Source organism: Oreochromis niloticus, linkage group LG16, assembly GCF_001858045.2.
Source record: "Oreochromis niloticus isolate F11D_XX linkage group LG16, O_niloticus_UMD_NMBU, whole genome shotgun sequence".
NCBI classification, from domain to species: Eukaryota; Metazoa; Chordata; class Actinopteri; order Cichliformes; family Cichlidae; genus Oreochromis; species Oreochromis niloticus.
The window spans coordinates 3,607,420-3,627,662 of record NC_031987.2 but is presented as its reverse complement, the minus strand read 5'-3'; the positions used below and the strand labels follow the sequence as shown (position 1 = coordinate 3,627,662).

The window sequence follows — 20,243 nt, the reverse complement described above, 5'->3', positions numbered from 1 at the left end:
TGGAAGGGAAAAACTCAATGCATCATGGGAATCCCCGGCAGCCTACGTCTATTTCAGCATAACTAAGGGAGGATTCAGGGTCACCTGGTCCAGCCCTAACTATATGCTTTAGCAAAAAGGAAAGTTTTAAGCCTAATCTTGAAAGTAGAGATAGTGTCTGTCTCCTGAATCCAAACTGGAAGCTGGTTCCACAGAAGAGGGGCCTGAAAACTGAAGGCTCTGCCTCCCATTCTACTTTTAAATACTCTAGGGACAACAAGTAGGCCTGCAGTGTGAGAGCGAAGTGCTCTAATAGGGTGATATGGTACTACAAGGTCATTAAGATAAGATGGGGCCTGATTATTTAAGACCTTGTATGTGAGGAGCAGGATTTTGAATTCAATTGTGGATTTAACAGGAAGCCAATGAAGGGAAGCCAAAACAGGAGAAATATGCTCTCTCTTTCTTTCACCACTTTGTATTGATCTTTCACGTGGAATTCCAATAAAATTGATTCATGTTTGTGGCTGTAATGTGACAAAATGTGGAAAAGTTCAAGGGGGCCGAATACTTTTGCAAGCCACTGTATCTATATAAAAAAAATTCCAATCATCCCTTGCTGGTGGTCTTTTATCCTTCCTTCAAGCTCAGGTCCTCTACCAGAGGCCTTGGAGCTTGAGGATCCTGCGCAGTGTCTTAACTGTTCCTAGGACTGCGCTGTTCTTCACAGAGATCTCGGATGTTGTTCCTGGGATCTGCTGGAGCCACTCGCCTAGCTTGGGAGTCACTGCACCAAGTGCTCTGATTACCACTAGGATCACTGTTACCTTCACCCTTCACATCTCCTTGAGCTCTTCTCTGAGCCCTTTGTACTTCTGCAGCTTCTCGTGTTCCTTCTTCCTTATGTTGCTGTCATTCGGCATTGCTACATCTATCACTACGGCCATTTCCCCCTGTTTGTCTACCACTACAATGTCCAGTTGGTTAGCTATCACCAGTTTGTCTGACTGTACCTGGAAATCCCACAGGATCTTAACTCAGTCATTCTCAACCACCCTAGGATGCGTCTCCTATTTTGACCTCAGGACTTCCAAGTCATACTCGGCACAGATGTTCCTGTATACTTTTCCAGCCACTTGGTTATGGCGTTCCATGTATGCCCTGCCTTCTAGTACCTTGCACCCTGCTGTTATGTCCTGGACTGGGGTCTTGCCTTGTGTGATAGACCCCAGCCTCCATGAATCTTGTGCCCAGAGCTTGTTCCTGTGCTGCCATGATTAGTGCCTTTGTGCTGTCTTTCAGTCTAGCTTTGTTCAGCCAGTTCCTCTATCTGCCAGTGGTATATGCCATGCAGGGGCCCGTTCTTTTCCTTGCTCCTCCTTTTTCTTGGGTTTCTGTTCCCTGAGGTATTCACTGAGCACGTGGTCGGTTGAGGACATCTTCCTGATGTACTCATGGATGTCTGTGGTCTCATCCTGGACAGTGGTTCTGACACTCGCCAGTCCTTGGCCTCCATCCTTTGGCTTAACGCACAGTCTTATGGTGTTGGAACTGAGATGAAACCCTCCATGCATGGAAAAGAGCTCCCTTGTCTTGACATCAGTAGCTTCCATCACCTTCTTTGGCCAGCTTATTATCTTAGCATGGTATCTGATCACCGACAGGGCATAGGTGTTTACTGCCTGGATCCTCAGGACTTTCCTTACTCTCTGCAGGTATTTAGTGGTTGTGGCTTTCATAGCAGCCTGTTCAAGGTTCCCATTTGCCTGTGGGATTCCAATGTACTTGTACTGTAGATTGCCACTATGAGAGGCAAAGATGATCTTTTGACCACAGCTCCTGTAAACTCGGGGCAATGGACACAACCCTTTTGGACTTTATGTTCTCAAACTGTACCAGGATGCAGGGGAAATTCTTTCTAATGGGGAGTTAAGACCTCACAGCCACCTTCACCTTTAACTGTTTCGGTTCACAAGATTTGTTAGTCTTCTGGACCATTTGATCAAACTAACACCCGAGTGTTCAAAAAATGTGCTTGCAGAAACTAATCATTGATCTTTAGCTGAACATGGTCTGTGAACCTTATGGTCTAACAAAAGGTAGCTTTTTATTGGACAATCCATTAAATCACAGTAGTCCAATGAGGAAAACCAAAAATCAAAATAAAAGACTGCTTTAGATCAGGCAGGCCATTCCTCCCAATCACCTCCTCGTGGTTTTTCCATCAGGATAACTATGAAGCACAGAACCTCTTCCTGGATCCAAAATTCAATTCAAAGTGCAAGTATTTGTATTGAGTATACTCACAATTACCCAGTGCAGTTTCAGAAAAGGAGTGTCCTTCTCTAATTAGAAAATTGGTCCTATCTGAATAAATGGTAGTGGAGGGTGCAGGTGGGTCATCCTGGCCTCTGTTTCCTGCACCCTGTCCAGGGTGGAGGGTGGCTGGTGATCCAGGGCTGGACTGGCAGCATCTTGGGATCGCTGCTGGCTCTGGGGGCATCCATTTGTCCGCACTTTGGAGAGTGGGGTGGGTGTGGATAAAGTTTGTCTCTGTGCAGTATCTGTGTGTATGTATGGCCAGCCTGGGTCTAGAGCTCTTTACGCCTAGGCCCATGTGGGATATTGTTCTAAACTGAACTGGATTGGGTAATGTGTTAGGAATGAAAGGCCGCATCATATGATTGAATAACACCCAGCAGGCTAATTCAGGCTAATCCATTTTACTGAATTTTATTTGCACCAACTCAAAATGGTATGCATCCCTGACAATAACTGGATATGCTTTGAATGAGATGATGGATGGTGTCCTGGGGCATCTTTTTTCACATCTGTACCATGGCATCATGGAGCTCATGGACAGCCTGAGGTGCAACATGGTGGTGAAAGATAATGTCCCAGAGCAGTTCTATTGATTTTAGGTCAGGTGAACATGTGGGCCAGTCAATATTAACAATTCCGTCATCATCCAGACACTGCCAGCATACTCTCTCTACATGAGAGACCTGAAAGAACCCATAGAATTTATCTGTACTGTCAGCAACAGCTAACTATGCATTTATGGTACACACTGAAAGAAACAAATTTTCATAAAAATATTTATAACATTTCTTTATATTGTACTATACTTTACTATTATACCTATGATCAAACCCGGGTAAAGCCTTCTGTGTGTAGTTTACATGTTCACCATGTGCTTGTTTAATTTTGTAATTTCTCATGGAACAAAAAAACATGCTACATTAATCTTGATCATAAGAGTTTTATTTCTTCAGTACATTAAAGTTTCGGGTTTAATATAAGATGGTAACAGAGGAAGTGACCATTCACAATACATTAAGCATTACCTAATTAATTAACATTAATGCTTTAAAATCTCTATATGTGGCTTGACTATTTGCTCAATACAGCAGGAAACTGCATTTACATGCTTGAGTGTTTTTTTTAAAATAAAGTAATGAAAATGTAAAAAAAAGATTAAACTAACTTCTAAAACTCAGAAGTTCTTTGCCAGCATAAGCAGGAGTCACTGAAATACGGAAAGTAATAAAAGTACAGATTCTTTTCTTAATTTTGGTCAATTTGAAGCCATAAATAAGAGGATTCATAATAGGAGGAATGACAAGAAACTCTATTGTCACAAAGTTTTGAAGGGTTTGAGGTAAAACTATTGAACCAAATCGGATATTCAAAACATCAAAAAGTATTGCCACAAGAAAAGTGAGTAGGGAAACTAAATGTGGGACACATGTCTGCATGAACTTTGCCCTCTTTTCTGTGGACTTTACACATGTTTTAATGAGGTAAACGTAGGACCACACAATAAACAAACCGTGGAATACATAAACAGTTATTGTAATATATGAAGCTATGTGGTTTATGATAGTTTCAGCTCGTGAACAAGCAAGTGTGACAATAACTGAGTTCACACAGAAGAGTCTGGAAATGTACGAGCTGCATAACTTCAGCCTGGATGTTAGAAAAATATTTACAGCTACAATGCAAAAAGGTGTGAACCAAGAAAAACATGCAACCTTAATGACTCTTTGCTTTGACATGAAAGAGTGATACTTCAGTGGCTGACATATGGCCACATATCTGTCAAATGCCATGAGTGTAAGAATCGAAACGTCGATGCAGGCAAAAGAATAAACCACATGAGTCTGAATAAGACAACCGTAATATGAGATAACATGAACAGGAGAGAGCAGATCCCAGAGAAATTTAGGGTAAAAACCTGCTGTTCCATAAAGTGCATTCATGCAAAAAACACAGAGCAGAATATACATGGGTTCATGGAGGTTTTTGTCCAAGATGATGGTCACAGTAAGAGCAAGATTTAGCAGGAAAATGATGCAGTAACACAGCAAACTGAGAAAGAAGAGAACAAACCTGTGATTCACTGTTTCATTTAAACCTGAAAGAAAAAACATTGTTATTACAGAAACATTATTCATAATGAGTGAAAGACTGAACTCTGTCCCTCACAGAGTCTGGTCTCTCCTTTTCTCTCTCTTGACTAAATCATCACCTGAGCTGGATTTCAAACCAACCAATCAATGATCTGGAAAGAAAGTTCACTGCATTCACAGGTGCTGCAATGTGCTAAACATAAAATAAATATAAAATAAAACAAAATTAAAAGCCACAAACAAATTTCAAGATACTATAAGTGTATTTTCAGTTTTACAGTTGTGTTCAGTTGTGATCACTAATACATTACAGACTGCGGCCAGTCTCAAACAAAGAGGAGTCTCCAGGTTTATTCACTGTGACTGGGAGACTGAAGTGTAACTCTGTTGCTCACAGGTTGGTCTCACCACCTTTCTATACCCATAGTAGACCAGTAACACCTGAGCTGGAATTTCAAGTCAACCAATCAATGTTCAGGAGTGAAAGATCTCTGAAGAATCGAAATGTTTATTCCAAAATGGAAAAACATAAAAAGAAATCTAAAAACAATTAACATGAATGTTTAACATTATTAGATTCTCATCAAATAAAGAAAGTAAAAGTTTTCTCAGTAAATGAGCCGGTGTTTTTGTTCAATTCAATTTTATTAATACAGCACCAAATCACGACAATGGTTGCTTAAAAACACTTTATATTCAAAGGTAAAGACGCAACAATAAAACAAATAAATAAGAGAAAATCCCAACAATCACATGACCACCTATGAGCAAGCACTTTGGTGACAGTGGGAAGGAAAAACTTACTTTTAACAGGAAGAAATCTCCAGCAGAACCAGGCTCAGGGAGGGGCGGGGCCATCTGCTGTGACCGGTTGAGCATGACAAAGAATTGCTGTGGTAGAGAGCACTTAATAATAACTAATGATTGAATGCAGTGTGGTGTATCAGCAGTCACCTGATCCAGTCCTAAGTATATGCTTTAGCAAAAAGGAACGTTTTAAGCCTCATCTTAAAAGTAGGGCAGGTGTCTATCTCCCAAACTGGAAGCTGGTTCCACAGAAGAGGGGCCTGAAAACTGAAGGCTCTGCCTCCCATTCTACTTTTAAATACTCTAGGAACAACAAGTAGGCCTGTGTGGCACCCTGAGTATTTTGAGCATTAAGAACAAGTCTCAGATGTGTTCCTTATGTGTTCGTGCCCCCCATCATCTTTTTTTGCTATTTGTTGTTACAATAGTTTGCATCATAACACAGAGCGAAAAGCTCATTTGCTCCCACCTGATGTGAAGTGAGGGCGATATTTAGTTTCGCCAGTAGGTGGCAGTGGCGGCTCAGCCAAATAGGTAACTGGCAAAATAATCTCTCACAAAGTAACGCAGGCCAGTTATTACAATGGAAGCTGCCAGTAACACCGAACTGTTTTACTGTGTTTCAGGTGAGAGCGATATACAAGCACTACATACGTTTATGTAGAGTTGATGCTTATTTAACATGTTGGAGTGTAATTCGTGTTTATATGGTGTTTAATGTGAGGGAATAAGGGAGTTGTTTCACGTTATCTGTGGGTAATCCTAGTAACGTTTGTGCGCTAGCTAAGCGATGTTAGCCTCCTGTATCAATCTCTGTAACCGTGTTGTTACATCAGTAATGTGAAAGGGAAACTGTTAGCTGGTTTCAGTTAAAGTTATAGGAAATAGACCAGCCAGTACATGTTATGTTGTCTGTTGTTTACTGGTCATTTTCTCTGTGTGTTAAGGGCTGATTAGTACATGGCCATTACATGTAACGCCAAAAAGTAACGCAGGCCAGTTATTACAATGGAAGCTGCCAGTAACACCGAACTGTTTTACTGTGTTTCAGCACAATAAATCTTCATGTGCACCTGAATGAACCCTGTCGTCCTTCAGTGTGTAACACCTGCAGTGCGAGAGCAAAGTGCTCTAATGGGGTGATATGGTAGTACAAAGTCATTAAGATAAGATGGGGCCTGATTATTTAAGACCTTGTATGTGAGGAGCAGGATTTTGAATTCAATTGTGGATTTAACAGGAAGCCAATGAAGGGAAGCCAAAACAGGAGAAATATGCTCTCTCTTTCTAGTTCCTGTCAGGACTCTTGCTGCAGCATTTTGGATTAACTGAAGGCTTTTCAGGGAGTTTTTAGGACATCCTGATAATAATGAATTACAGTAGTCCAGCCTAAAAGTAATAAATGCATGAATTAGTTTTTCAGCGTCACTCTGAGACAGGATATTTCTAACTTTAGAGATATTGTGCAAATGGAAGAAAGCTGTCCTACATATTTGTTTAATATGTGCGTTGAAGGACATATCTTGTTCAAAAATTACTCCAAGATTCTTTGCAGTGTTACTGGAGGTAATGCCATCCAGAGTAAGAATCTGGTTAGAGATACTGTATTTTTAACATTTTTAGGACCGAGTGCAATAAACTCAGTTTATTCTGAATCTAGAAGCAGAAAATGTGGCTAAATTTCTAGAAATTAGAGCTCCATCAAAAGTGGACACATGATAGAGATGCATGCTTTCATCCATATCTACAGATTCAGAAAGGGCACAGCACGCAATAACATTCAAATCCAGAATCTCTTTTTTTTTCTCTCTGAGTGAACAGTGCTGATTGTGTCACCTCTGTACCTCCTCTGGTACATCACAGCACAGGGTTACAGATCTCAAAGACCTAGTAGACGTATTCAGCAGGCCAGGAATGGGGAAGATCACTACTGAGAGCAGGTCTTCAAGCTTTTTTTGTCTGGAGAATCCAGTCAGATTAAAAGCATCTCTGTCAGCACACAGCAATAATCTTGACTGTATTTACACAGATTTGAGACATGTGCAGTGGTGGTTCACCCCTAATGGGCAAAACCTACCCAGCTAAGCATCTTACATCTCTGGGTGACACTGGTTGCATTATGCACCATGTACTACAGTTCAGTGCTGCTTTCAGGTGTATGGGCCTGAATATTAGCAAGGAATACTGGAATCTTTATTTATATTATTGTATGTTGTTTCAGATTGAAAGAAAGTCAACATATAAACTGCAATAAAGCATACAGTCACATTTTAACAAAGTAGCTGCCTATTGTATTATAAAGTAACATTTGAACAGCAATGTTTCAAAGAAACACACTTTAATAATAATAATAATAATTTATTACTATGGCTATTCAGTAAAAACAGTTTGCAGGGCTTTTATCTGAATCAGTTTAATTAAAAAGCAGCTTTTTCATTTTTACTGTGGTAGAAGTGCAAACAGGCAGCAGAAACACAAAGATATAAAAGTATGATTCGTTTCCTCAAAATTATATTCAGCACAAAGTTGAAATGCTTATGAGAGAAGCACAGGCATAACAAATAACAGCTTTTTAGATGTACATATGTGTCCTTTAAATTGAAGATAATTTAAAAACAGTGATTAGTGTTACATGAATAAAGATCTAAATCTCCTTTTGTGCTAGAAAAAAGGTTTTGAGTTAAATGGAAGACTATAATGAAACAGTTGATGATTAAAAATGCATGTTAACTTATGCAGATATGCATACAAATCACTAAACCCTGTACTGAACTACTGTTCATTAGAAACAAGAAGATATCCTTGGGGTTTTTTTTCCAACTTTAATTTTTATTAGTTTTAGTTAACATTGAAAAAAACACAGTAAAGAAAATTACAAACAAACAAACAGGCTGGAGTTTACGTTTCTTTTCCATCTATCACATGCACATTTCTTGTTGTGTTGTTTTTTTTGGTGCCACTTCGGAATGCTTTCCACTTCCTCCATTGTCTATCGTATTTACATCCCATCAGTCTAATATTGAATGTTATTTTTTCAATCTCTGAGATACCCTCTACAATACTAATCCAATCTCGTTGAGTGGGAGGGTCTGGATGTAACCACTTCTTTGTGATTGCTTTTTTAGTTGCGGCTAGAATAATTTTTACTAAATATAAGTCCTCCTTTTGTATCTTTTCCTTTATGTTTCCAAGATACATCACTTGGCAAGTGTTTGGGAGTGCATAACCCAGAATATTATCCATGGTCATTTTAAGGTCTTCCCAATACTTTTTAATTTTTATGCACTTCCAGAACACATGTGAATGATCTGCTTCTGTTTCCTCACACAGTCTCCAACATTTCTGTGGACTTGAGATCTGTTTACTTTTAATTTTGGGTGTAATGAAAAAACGTGTCAAATTTTTCCAGCAAAATTCCAGCAAGAGTTACCCCCTCCAAATATGGATGCTGTCGCACTGCTTGCGCTAGTGGCTCGGCATATAAGGCAAAAAGAATTGGTGACAAGAAACAGCCCTGTTTTGTACCTCTATGTAGCTGAATTCTGTCCGTCAGGCTACCATTCACCTTGATTCTGGCTGTAGGTTGATTATAAATTGTCCTTATACATTGTATTGAACTGTCCTTAAACCCAAACAAGATATCCTTGGTTTAGGAGTTATTTTGTACAAATTAACAAAAAAATGAAAAGAAACATAATTCTTTTATTCAACCTTTGAGACTTTTTGAAGTGTATACTAAGGGAAAGGAGCTTTTGTCCATTCAGATAAAATTACTTGATTTTGAAATTTTAAAAATAACAACACAAATACTTTTTCGGATTTTGGTCAGTTTGAAACCATAAATGAGAGGATTCATAATGGGAGGAATAATGAGAAACTCTATTGCCACAAAGTTTTGAATGGATTGAGGTAAATTCTTTAAATCAGTTCGTATATTTACAACATCAGTAAGTATTGCCACAACAAAAGTGAGTAAAGAGGCCAAATGTGGGACACATGTTTGCATGAACTTTGTCCTGTTTTCTATAGAATTGACACATGTTTTAATGAGATAAATATAGGACCAAACTATCAAAGCACCATGAAGCACATATATGATTATTGTAATATTTGCAACTATGCCATTAACTTTTGTTTGTGCTGGAAAACAAGCGAGTTGAACAATACTCCAGTTCACACAGAAGAGTCTGGAAATATACGGGCTGCATAACTTTACCCTTGTTGTTAGAAAAACATTTGTTGCTATAATGGAGAAAGGTGTTAACCAAGAAAAACACACTAACCTAATGAGTCTTTGCTTTGACATGATAGAGTGGTACTTTAGTGGTTGACATATGGCCACATATCTGTCAAATGCCATAAGTGTAAGAATTGACAGGTCACTGCATCCACAAGAGTAAATCACCAGTGCCTGAATAAGACAACCGTAATATGAGATAACATGAACAGGAGAGAGCAGATCCCAGAGAAATTTAGGGTAAAAACCTGCTGTTCCATAAAGTGTATTCATGCAAAAAACACAGAGCAGAATATACATGGGTTCATGGAGGTTGTTGTCCAAAATGATGGTCACAGTAAGAGCAAGATTTAGGAGGAAAATGATGCAGTAACACAGCAAACTGAGAAAGAAGAGAACAAACCTGTGATTCATTGTTTCATTTAAACCTGAAAGAAAAAACATTGTTATTACAGAAACATTATTCATAATGAGTGAAAGACTGAACTCTGTCCCTCACAAGCTCTGAGCTCTCCTTTTGTCTCTAGCGTTGACTAAAGCGTCATTTCTGACCAGCCAATCAATGATCTGGAATCAAAGCTCTCTGCTTTTGAAATCCACTGGAGATTCAGCCATGTTGCAATGTAAAAAACATAAAATTAAACAAAATAGAAACAATAAAGAGGCATGAACAATTTTCTTCATAAAACTAAAATAACATTCACTTGTCACCAGTTTTCCAATAGGCTGGACAGTAACACAAGCAAAAACAAACCCACAGCATTGAAGGAAAAAAGGAACAGTTGGTAAAAACAACCAGTGAAGTCTTGCAATCCTGGAAAGAGGCCCTGGGGCAGATCCAGAACACAGAAACATGATAATGAAAGTATTTTCTAAAACAAACCAGGCCGATGAAATCAGAAACAAGTAGACGAGACAGAGAGAGACAAAGATAAGGAAACACTGGTGATGATGAGTTAGCAAGAGAAATAATGGGAAGGCCGGGCATGCCTAATGGTTTAGAGATCCTTAAATCGGACCTGTGGTAAAACTTCAACAGCATTCTAAGGGACATATGTTCCACTAATATCCTTTCCACACAGGAAGCAGATTCTAGGCATGAGGGGGATCACTCGTGCAACTATGATGTAGTTAATTAACTCCTTGATGGCAGCGACCCCGGGGTGAATGAGATTTGTCCTAAGTTCCTCAATGTTCTGGATGTTGTGGGTCTGTATCACTTAACATGTCTCTGTTGAGGGTCTAGTATAGCAACTTTTTCTGCTCCTGGATTGTGGATTGGCACGACTAGGTCGATGATTTTTTTTTTTTAAAATAAAAAGGCACCTGAGGGCGTGCTCATATTACAGATGGACCACACTTCTAAGCCTACCTGGGAAGGTTTATGCCAGGGTACTGAGGAGGAGAACCTGTCCATTAGCTGAACATCACATTCAGTAGCAGTTTTTCATAATGATTGTAGAACACTGGATCACCTCTTTACCCTCTTAAGCATATTCAGGGTGCATTGGAGTTTGCCCAACCAGTCCACGTTTTTGTTGACCAGGAGAGGGCATTAGACTGTGCCCCTCAGGTGTCCTGTGGGATATCATTCAGGAGTACTGGGAATCTGACCCATTGTTATGGACTTTTCTATCCCCGTGCAACCATGCTGAAAACTTAGTATGCATTGCTGGCAATAAGACACACTTTTTCTCAGTAAGAGTTCTGCTGTTCATAACTTTAATGGACAGAATATCTGCAAATACTACAAAAGTTACAGAGGGTTTCCAATTTGGTGGCCTCAGGACCATCTCTCTGCATTTTGTGGATTTGTGGTTCTTTTGGCTTCATTAGGTAGTGTGAAGACATGGGAATTAGTACCTCCACGTCTGAGCCCTTGATTCTCAGTCAGAAAATGCTGGAGTGCCCACTCCAGGTTGAGGATGAGGTGTTGCACCAAGTTTAAGTGTCTCAGGGTAGAGAGTACACTGGTAGACTGACAGACTGGCGCAGGGTTGTCAGCAGTGAACTCTTTACCAGTCTGTTGTGGTGAAGGGAGAGATGAGTGTGAAGGCAAAGCTGTTAATTTACTAGCTGTCAGAAGTTCCTGCCCTCATTTCTTGGTGGTGAAGCAAACAATGTGCGAAGAAGTATTAGGGCCACATAAAGAAAAAATTATTATTTTTCTTTTTGTTATTGATCATTTTGAGAATAAAGATGAAATTTTGAGAATAAAGTCATAATTATATTTTGAGAAAAAAGTTGAAATGTACAGATAACAATTGTTGTTTCAAAACAAACTGCAATGTTTGCTATACCCTCTACAAAATGTCTTTTTAGATGAATTAGTGAACCAAATTGATCAGCAGTCTTGTGATACAACAAACATCCTCTTTATTGGAACATAAAGGTTCACCTCAGTTTTGCCAAAAAACAATTTGATGATCCCCCAAGACTCTTGGGAAAATATTCTGTGGACTGACGAGACAAAAGTTGAACTTTTCGGAAGGTGTGTATCCCATTACTTCAGGTGTGAGAGTAACATGGCATTTCAGAAAAGGAATATCATATGAACAGTAAAATATGGTGGTGGTAGTGTCATGGTCTAGGTCTGTTCTACTGCCTCAGGACCTGAAGCGTTGCTGTGGTAAACTGAACCATTAATTCTGCAGTCTACCAAAACATCCTGAAGGAGAATGTCCGGCCATCTGTTCGTACCTCAAACTGAAGCACACTTGGGTTCTGCAGCAGGACAATGATCCAAATCACACCAGCAAGTCCACCTCTGAATGGCTTAAAAAGCATACTGAAGACTTTGGAGTGGCCTCGGCAAAGTTCTGACCTGAATCCCGATTGAGATGCTGTGGCATGACCTTAAAAATACAGTTTGTGGTTGAAAACCCTCCAACATGGCTGAATAACAACAATTCTGCAAAGATGAGTTGGCCAAAAATTCCTCCATGGTGCTGTAAAAGAGTCATTGCCAGTTATCGCACATGCTTGATTACAGTTGGTGCTGCTAAAAGTGGATGAACCGGTTATTAGGTTTAGGGGGAAATCAATTTTTCACATAGGGCCATGCAAGTTTGGACGTTTTTCCCCTTAATATTGAATAGCTTTATTTAGAGACTGCATTTTGTGTTTGCTTGTCTTAACCCTACACCATAACTTTCAACCTAATCTTACCTGATGTGCACCTCCCAAAAAACTACAAGCCGGGTCGGCTCAGCCCACAAGTCTTATTTGTGTGGAAGGTTATAGCGTAGGGTTAAGTGGGGTGTCCAGTTATGTTGCAAGTTATTATGCAGAGTCACCACTGAATCATAATTCAGGTAGAGAGAAGGTGTGAGGTGTGATCATCCTGGAGGTAAAGCCAGTATTTCTCTACATCAAAAGTAGTCAGCTGAGATGGCTACTTTTGATCACTCTGTCTCTCGCCCCCTCTCTTGCTGTCTCTCCCTCAGTGTTGCTCAAGTCAGAAGCATATCTGCAAGTTAATCGCAAGTGACGTTTCCCTCAGGATGAAGCCACAGAGGTTTCTCCTTTTACTCATTCCCTCCTTTGCCTTCTTTGGTGCATGTTACATGGACTTTTAACAAGTGTTGTTACCACTCAAGATGGTTTTAATCGGATTTTAAGTGACAGCAGGTAGGCTGCATGTTCTGTTCTTCTTCTATCTTGTTAGTTCACATAATAAGTAAAATAGTAGCTCATCCACACCCTTGTTTGCAGTGTGGCTATTCATTTTCAGTTGGAGGCAGAAATTAGTTGTAGCTAGCTGAGTTGCGAAGGTATCCTTGGGCAACATACTGAACCCCAAGTTGCTCCCGATGCATTCATCAGCAGATAAGTGTGTGCACGAATGTTAGACGATGGGCTTAGGTACAGAAAAAAGCATTTCTATGAACGTGTGTGTGAGGTGAAATGGCTTGTAGTAAAATGAGTCTTGAGTGCTCTGTTAGTGTAGAAAAACTCTATATAAATACCAGTCCATTTACCATCTCTTTCTCTATTTGTCTTGTCTCCCTTTCTTACTCCTAACTGCTGGATTGGCCCTACAGGAGGAAAGCCAGCAGCCGTGGGATCTCCCTGGTGGTGGGTCCACTTTAACAGTTCCTTTATTGAAGAGAACCATGAGTGTGAAGTTTGGTGTGTAGAGTGTCTGCCTGTCCCATTACATTATAAATTTTCTAAGGGTCAAATTCCCCCTAGGAAATCTAAGCCACAGTCTACTATAGCTAGCTGATCGCACTGCCACACTAATTAGCTTAATGGAACACACCGTAATTTTCCACTAATCTACACTAATGAGCCACAGTAAAAGTCAGCTTCTATGTTTTTCTCTGCTCTGGCCCATGAGGTAGCTATCCCGTGGTTTAGTAAAACCACAGTTTTAATCCTAAACTGTCTGATGATGAAATTATGTGAGTGGGACCCAAGCAGACTCACGGACATAGAAATTAAAATTCCTGCTTTAGGGTAAGACACTGTGAGCTTATGGTCAAGTCCATGATGGCCAAATCCATCTCTCAGTGGTTGCTTTACTAGTGCTTAACTGATCACAGAAATATAGACACATGACAGATTTAAAAAAAAAAAAAAAACTCTCCCTGGAAACAGCAATCTTGACTGTAGTTACACAGATTGGAGACATGTGCAGCTGATCATACCTACCCATGCAGCACAAGCACAAAAGATGTACGAGTATGATTAGTTTCTACAAAACTATATTCAACACAAGGTTAAAGCGTAAATGGGATAAGTGCAGAATAATATGGAAGGGCTTTTTAGAAGTACGTTAGTGTATTGCAAATTCATTGGAAAAAATGTAAATAATAGTAATCTTTTTACACAAATACAGTGTCTTTGATATGCTGCACAGATGGTTGTGGTGGATGGGAGATGGTCTGCAGAAGTATGTTTTAGAAGTTGGCTGTTGTGCTTGCATCCTGCTGTGAGATTACTTTGTGAAATATCTGGAGGTGTGAAAATTTCAGACTCTAGGAAAGTTTTCTATCTGACAGATCTGTTAAATGAGTTAAATTCAGAAATTAACAAAAATGAATAGTATATCACATTTTTAATGGTCAATTTTTCTAAGTGTTTTCTCGTCCATAAACTTGTCAAAAATACCATAAATCTTCATATTTAATTTTTAAATTTATATCAACATTTATTTGACATAATAGGTATCTTTTAAAAATCAAAGTTCCTTTATCTGAAACATGTCACTCTATAACACAAACCATTTGTCTGTCACTAGAGTGCAGATAACTGACTGTATTTACTAAATACATTAAAAGCCTTTTTCCAATTCAAAAAAAGAAACATGCTTTTAACATTACTGCTTAAACCTGTGTCTGTATTACATGATTAAAAGAAAGCTCTTCTTAGTAGAACTATTATATCCATTTAGCTTTAATGCCTGTTTATTTTTAAGGAAGTAATAAAAATATCAGAAATGGAGTGGGATTGATGGCATTTAGTACCTCTAGACCCAGAGAGAGACGGGCTCTCCTCTCTCCGTGCTTTTAGGAGGTTGAGATGGCAAATTGGTCTTGCTCAACCCCTGTCACATGGCAACACCTCATAGTCAACATCAGCCAGTCGGTGTGTGACTTCAAAGAGTCCTTGCCACTTGGCAAAAATTTGGAGCTAGAGGAAGGGAGTAATGCAAGCACTTTATCTCCCAGTAAAAGGTGACTGGTTTAGTTCCTCTATCATACAGCTGCTGTTTTGCCAAAAGGGAGAAAATTCCATGGAGGGCTGAGGTACCTCCTACACTGGAAACAACAAGGATCCAATGACTGGTTCCAATTCCAATGCCCACTTTTTGCAGAAAGACTCTGAAGGGGCACTTGTTTGGAATATCATGTTGAATAGTCTACCACAACAATGCCAACTCACTCAAATGGAGCCTCCATGAGTGGTAAAGGATGATGCAATGAAACTTTTTGGATGGCTGTCAGGTTAACCAGCTGGCATTCATACCAGGCCAATAAAATCAGGCCATTATTCTTTGCAGAGTTTTGTTCTATCCCATATGACCAGCCATAGGGTTGTAATGAGTTGCCTGAAAAATTATTTCCTGACAACCTTTCGACACCAATAACTCGGTCTTCTCTTATCTTGTCAAAGTGTCATTATTCACTTGATATAATCTGTCCCAGTCAATAAAAACTATGTTTGTACTGCATCAGCCCACATCAGCTGACCATTAACTTTAATTACTTGATTAAAGGTAGAGCGAAAAGTGCTTTCTGCAAGTTTGGCTAACAATTGTGCCAGTATAGAGTCTCAGCCAGGTCAGGCAGTCGCTCTGCCCTCAACTGAAGGACATTTGGTGCCACTGTAGCAGTAGCCCTTTCAATTGTGAGTCCTCCCCAGTAACTATGGACCTCACCTTCAGGTTTTCACATACCCAGTTCTTTATTTCACATACTTTTGTTATATACACACACTTATATGCCTACCACTGCACAACCTTCATGCAGCTGCAAACATGGAGCAGTAATATATCACTGCTGATACAGGGACACAAGTCAGCAGTCTGTCACAGAGAAACACAACGGGCATCTACATGTACAGATACAAAGAAGGTCCAGGTGACAAGCAGGTCACCCAGAATCTTCTTGCTATGAGGTATTATGCTAAACACTGCACCACTGTACCACCTCTCATACATTAAATTATAAACATAACTCCAGTTACACAGGTCATAAAGCTAGTGTTCCAAATGTCTGGACTGAAGAAGTTAATTACAGCATAAATTCTTCAAGTCTCTGTCTGGAGAATCCAGTCAGGATATGAACCCATCGCTCTGTAAACAGCAAGAGTCCTGATAGCATTTGTAACATCAGTGAAACACAGCTGTAACACAGGCTCAGCATGTAGGATGGTGTGATGGTGGACCTCACATATGTGGCTCCCTCACATCCACCCCCAGCTCAGCATCTCTGTGTGGTTCCCAACATTTTTTGTTCACTGTAGGCAAATGTGTTGTCTCATGTTCTACAGTCTTATCCAAGGCTTTTAATTGTGGAGATTATTACTGGTGATATGGTTTGTTGTGTTGTGTTCAACAGTATTTTCATACTTTTTCACACTTTTCTGTTGCCTGCAACACCTTGTTACAAGTGCTAGAACATGTTTACCGAATCAGGTGCGTGCATTGAGGAAGTGCATTAACCTTTAGTCATGGTCCCGGAGGAAACACTTTCACTTATTTTTAAAGAAATTCAAAATAATAGTTTCTTGCTAATTTTAAAAGAACATTTTTCTCTCTCTCTGTGAAATGCTCTAAAACTGTCAATATTTAATTTACAGTGCATATTGGAGTGAGTCTGCATAAAATAGTTTTAGATAACTTGGTCTGAGATTTGACTTTGACTCTGCCAAAAGTGAAAATGTGAGTGATAAATGTGGAGCTGTATGAATTCTTTCTATGTGACAGAGCTGTTAAAGTGTGTAAAATTAAGAAATTAACAAAATCCTAATTTGATCATTTGCTGGAGAATATCACATTTATTAATCATTCCCCTTAAAAGTAATTTGTTGTCCATAAACAAGAAAACACATATATTCTTGTTGAATTTACACATTTTATTAATAATATGTATTGAGCATATGATGAGGTGATGATGATGAGAGATGAGATAGCCTTTATTTGTCAGTTGCAGGTCTTTTGCCCGCAACCGAGATGACAGACCTTGCCGACCGTACATACAATACACAAACATCACATTGGGGAGACAGGTCAGGCCAGGTAGCGAGGAAAAAAACATCGAAATGTGTAACACAAAAGGATAATACAGGAATGCACAGATATCAACACACCATAGCACAATAAACACAGACAAGCAACATGGGAAAGAGTTCCAGTGTGTACATCTGATCTGGGACCGCTGCAATCTTTCGACTGCGTCTCCAACTGACCCGATGTCCACATCAGAGGGGAGGTAAGCGTTGGAGGTGGCGTTGGATCCAGGGTAGGGAGGGTGATGTGTCGGTGAGTGCTTATCAGTATCAGTATATGTATGTGTGTGCGTGTCCAGAGTTCAGCTGAGACAGTGTCCTTCGCCCTGCCAGGCTAAGTAAACAGTCTTCCAGCCAACCCAGGTGGCCTTGCATGGAATGGGAAGGAACAGACTCAACACAGTCGTTATCAGGGTGTTTTGTTCAGCTCCGGCCTTGCAGCTGGCGCCAAAGGGGTATCCGCATAAGTGATGTTATTTTTTTACTTTAGTGCGAACAGCTCATATGAATTTCAAAGCAGTTCTACAGTCCAACACTGGTCTCTCAATCTCCCGTTGGAGAGCCGCGAGCTTCGCCATACTTGCGTTCTGTGATGTTGTCACTTCTTGTGCTCAAGGAGCCAATGTCTGAGAACTCACGGCAGTGTGCCTCCCCGAGATGTCATCCAATTTTGCGCCCAGAGATGTTATTCCGGGCTAGCCCTTCCAAGATGTATCCGGTCTGCAGTCAGAGATCTTATTCTGAGTATTCACAGCAGCCGTAGCCTCTCCAAGATCTTATCCGTGCTGACTCAATGAGCCCATTTTGAGAAACTCACGCCTCTCCCATCGTTCCGATCCCAGCGGGCAGCCTTGTGGGGGTTTGAACAGCCGGTTCCGCTTTCTTAATTCTTCGATAAGTCAGGGCCAAGCCAGCTCCGATCAGCCAGAACCCTGTTACCATGGTTCCGAATAGGTAGATATCTTCACCACTCAGGCTCACCCAAGCCCAAACTTCTCGTTGAGAAAGGGGTGTCAATTGCATTTAGGGACCAGTTGATCCAATCCATAATTCCTCTTTTAGGTTTTAGAGAACAGACTGTGAGAGAATGTTCCAGGGAAAATACAAAGAAAAACACGAGACTAAACAAGGACATAAGCAGGGAAGATAAGGGAGAGGAGAAAAACCATAAACCATATGACCATAAGTATTACAAATGTTTTTTTTTAAACTCAACTCTTTATTTCAGTTTCTTTGTCTAAAACAGTCACAGCACTGGAACATGCTTTAATATTAATGCTGAAACATGAATCTATCCGCATTTACTCACATATTAAAAGAAAGTCGTTCTTAGCAAAACTATAATCCCTATTTAATTATTTGATAATTAAATAGTTGATAGTAAAAGAACCTTTTAGTTAGAAATGGCACAGGTTATTTTACACTATTTTCTTTGTCATGTGACATGTATCTAATTAGGCATACTAACTTTCTTAGGATACACTTTCTAATTTCTGGTAACTTTAAACCATACATGAGAGGATTCAAAATGGGGGGAATCACAACAAACTCCAGTGACAGAATGATGCTCAGAAATGGATTCAGCTCTTCAAGGTCAATTCTGCTGAGGGCAACATCACAAAACACAGTAATTGAATAATTGATAAAAGTAACAATGTGTGGCAGGCAGCTCTGTATGACTTTGCTCTTGAACACTGAAGAGCGCTTCCTACAAACAAGGAAAATTCGCATATATGTATACAAGACAAAAGCAAGTGGCAGAAACACTGTGGTTATACTCACAAACATGCCAATAATATTATTGATCACTGTAGGGACGCACGACAATTTTACAACAGGCCAGTTGGCACAGAATACCTTAGGTATCTTATTGCCACACACTGGAAGTCTGGAAGCCAAATAAACACAGGCTGCAACTGAAAAGGCTGGATAGATCCATGCAAAAGCGAGCAACTTGGAGATCACCCTTGAAGTTAGTTTGCTGTGGTAATGCAAAGGCTGGCATATAGCAACAAAGCGATCATATGCCATTATGCCTAAAATGGTAAGCTCATAGGATGCATAGGTGTATATGATATAGATCTGAGTGAAACAAGCCGAACGTGCAATCAAGTTAGAGTCAGACAGAAGATCTCTTAGAAATCTGAAGAAAAATCCACCAGAGCCATACAGAGAGTTAATTGAGAGGCACATAATAAAAATATACATAGGTTCATGTAAGGTTTTCTCTCTTGATATTACCACTATTATGACAAGATTCGCTGAGATAATAAAAGTATACAAGAGTAAAAACAAGACAAATGCTGGGTAGCGAAACTTTCCTATGTTCACAAACATTGTCAGATTAAAATATAGTGGATAAGAATTGTTTTCCATTTACCCCATAAGCAACAGGCAGTACCACGGTAGATGAGCGACACAGAACAACACAATACAACAGAAATATTTTCAAACCAATCAATTATGTAAAACATGAACAAGTTAAAAGATAGGCCTATTTGTAATAAATCCTGATAAGTTAGAAAATAAGTTAGAAAAACTTTTAGTTTCAGTTATATTTAAAATATAAATTCAGTGTTTTTTAAGCCTCACCACAACTGAAAGTCCTTTGTGTTGTCAGTGTGTGTGGTCTGTGGAACAGCAGGTAACCACTGAGGTTTAAGAGCAGTGCTGAGAGCCTCTTTAAGTAGTCACACAAAAATGTATGACGGCAGCTGAGAGTCATCGCTCCATGGAGAATCTAAAACAATGATAGTTTACATTATTGATGATAGCATTTGTGTACAAAAATAAAATAAAAAATAAATAAGTACACAGTTTATTTATTATAATGATACACTCACCAGACACTTTCTCAGTTATACCATGTTCATATCCAGTTTGAGCCTTTTTTTTTTACTTCAAAAATGCCTTACTTCTTCATTTTGGAGGTTCGAAAAGGCACTGGAAATGTTTTTTCAGAGCTTTTGGTCCATATTAATATGATAACATCACAGACTTACTGCAGGTTTGTCTGCTGCACGTCCATGATGCAGAACCTGCCATTCCACTACATCTGAACAGTGCTCTTA

The 20,243-nt window shown here is 39.6% G+C and overlaps 3 protein-coding genes across 3 annotated transcripts; all 3 read right to left on the bottom strand.

The window, feature by feature from the left end:
* Nucleotides 1-3,461: 3,461 nt before the first annotated feature.
* On the bottom strand, nt 3,462-4,442 carry LOC100700358 (olfactory receptor 5F1-like). The gene has a single exon (XM_003443291.4). It carries the CDS (start codon nt 4,434-4,436, stop codon nt 3,462-3,464), a length of 975 nt encoding a protein of 324 aa, XP_003443339.2. The 5' UTR covers nt 4,437-4,442.
* Nucleotides 4,443-8,958: 4,516 nt separating this feature from the next.
* On the bottom strand, nt 8,959-9,909 carry LOC106098076 (olfactory receptor 6N1-like). The gene has a single exon (XM_013270207.2). The coding sequence runs from the start codon at nt 9,901-9,903 to the stop codon at nt 8,959-8,961; it is 945 nt and encodes a 314-aa protein (XP_013125661.1). The 5' UTR covers nt 9,904-9,909.
* An 8,676-nt stretch (nt 9,910-18,585) lies between these two features.
* Nucleotides 18,586-19,670, bottom strand: LOC106098075 (olfactory receptor 10A3-like). The gene has a single exon (XM_013270206.3). The coding sequence runs from the start codon at nt 19,546-19,548 to the stop codon at nt 18,586-18,588; it is 963 nt and encodes a 320-aa protein (XP_013125660.1). The 5' UTR covers nt 19,549-19,670.
* Between the last annotated feature and the right edge of the window lie 573 nt (nt 19,671-20,243).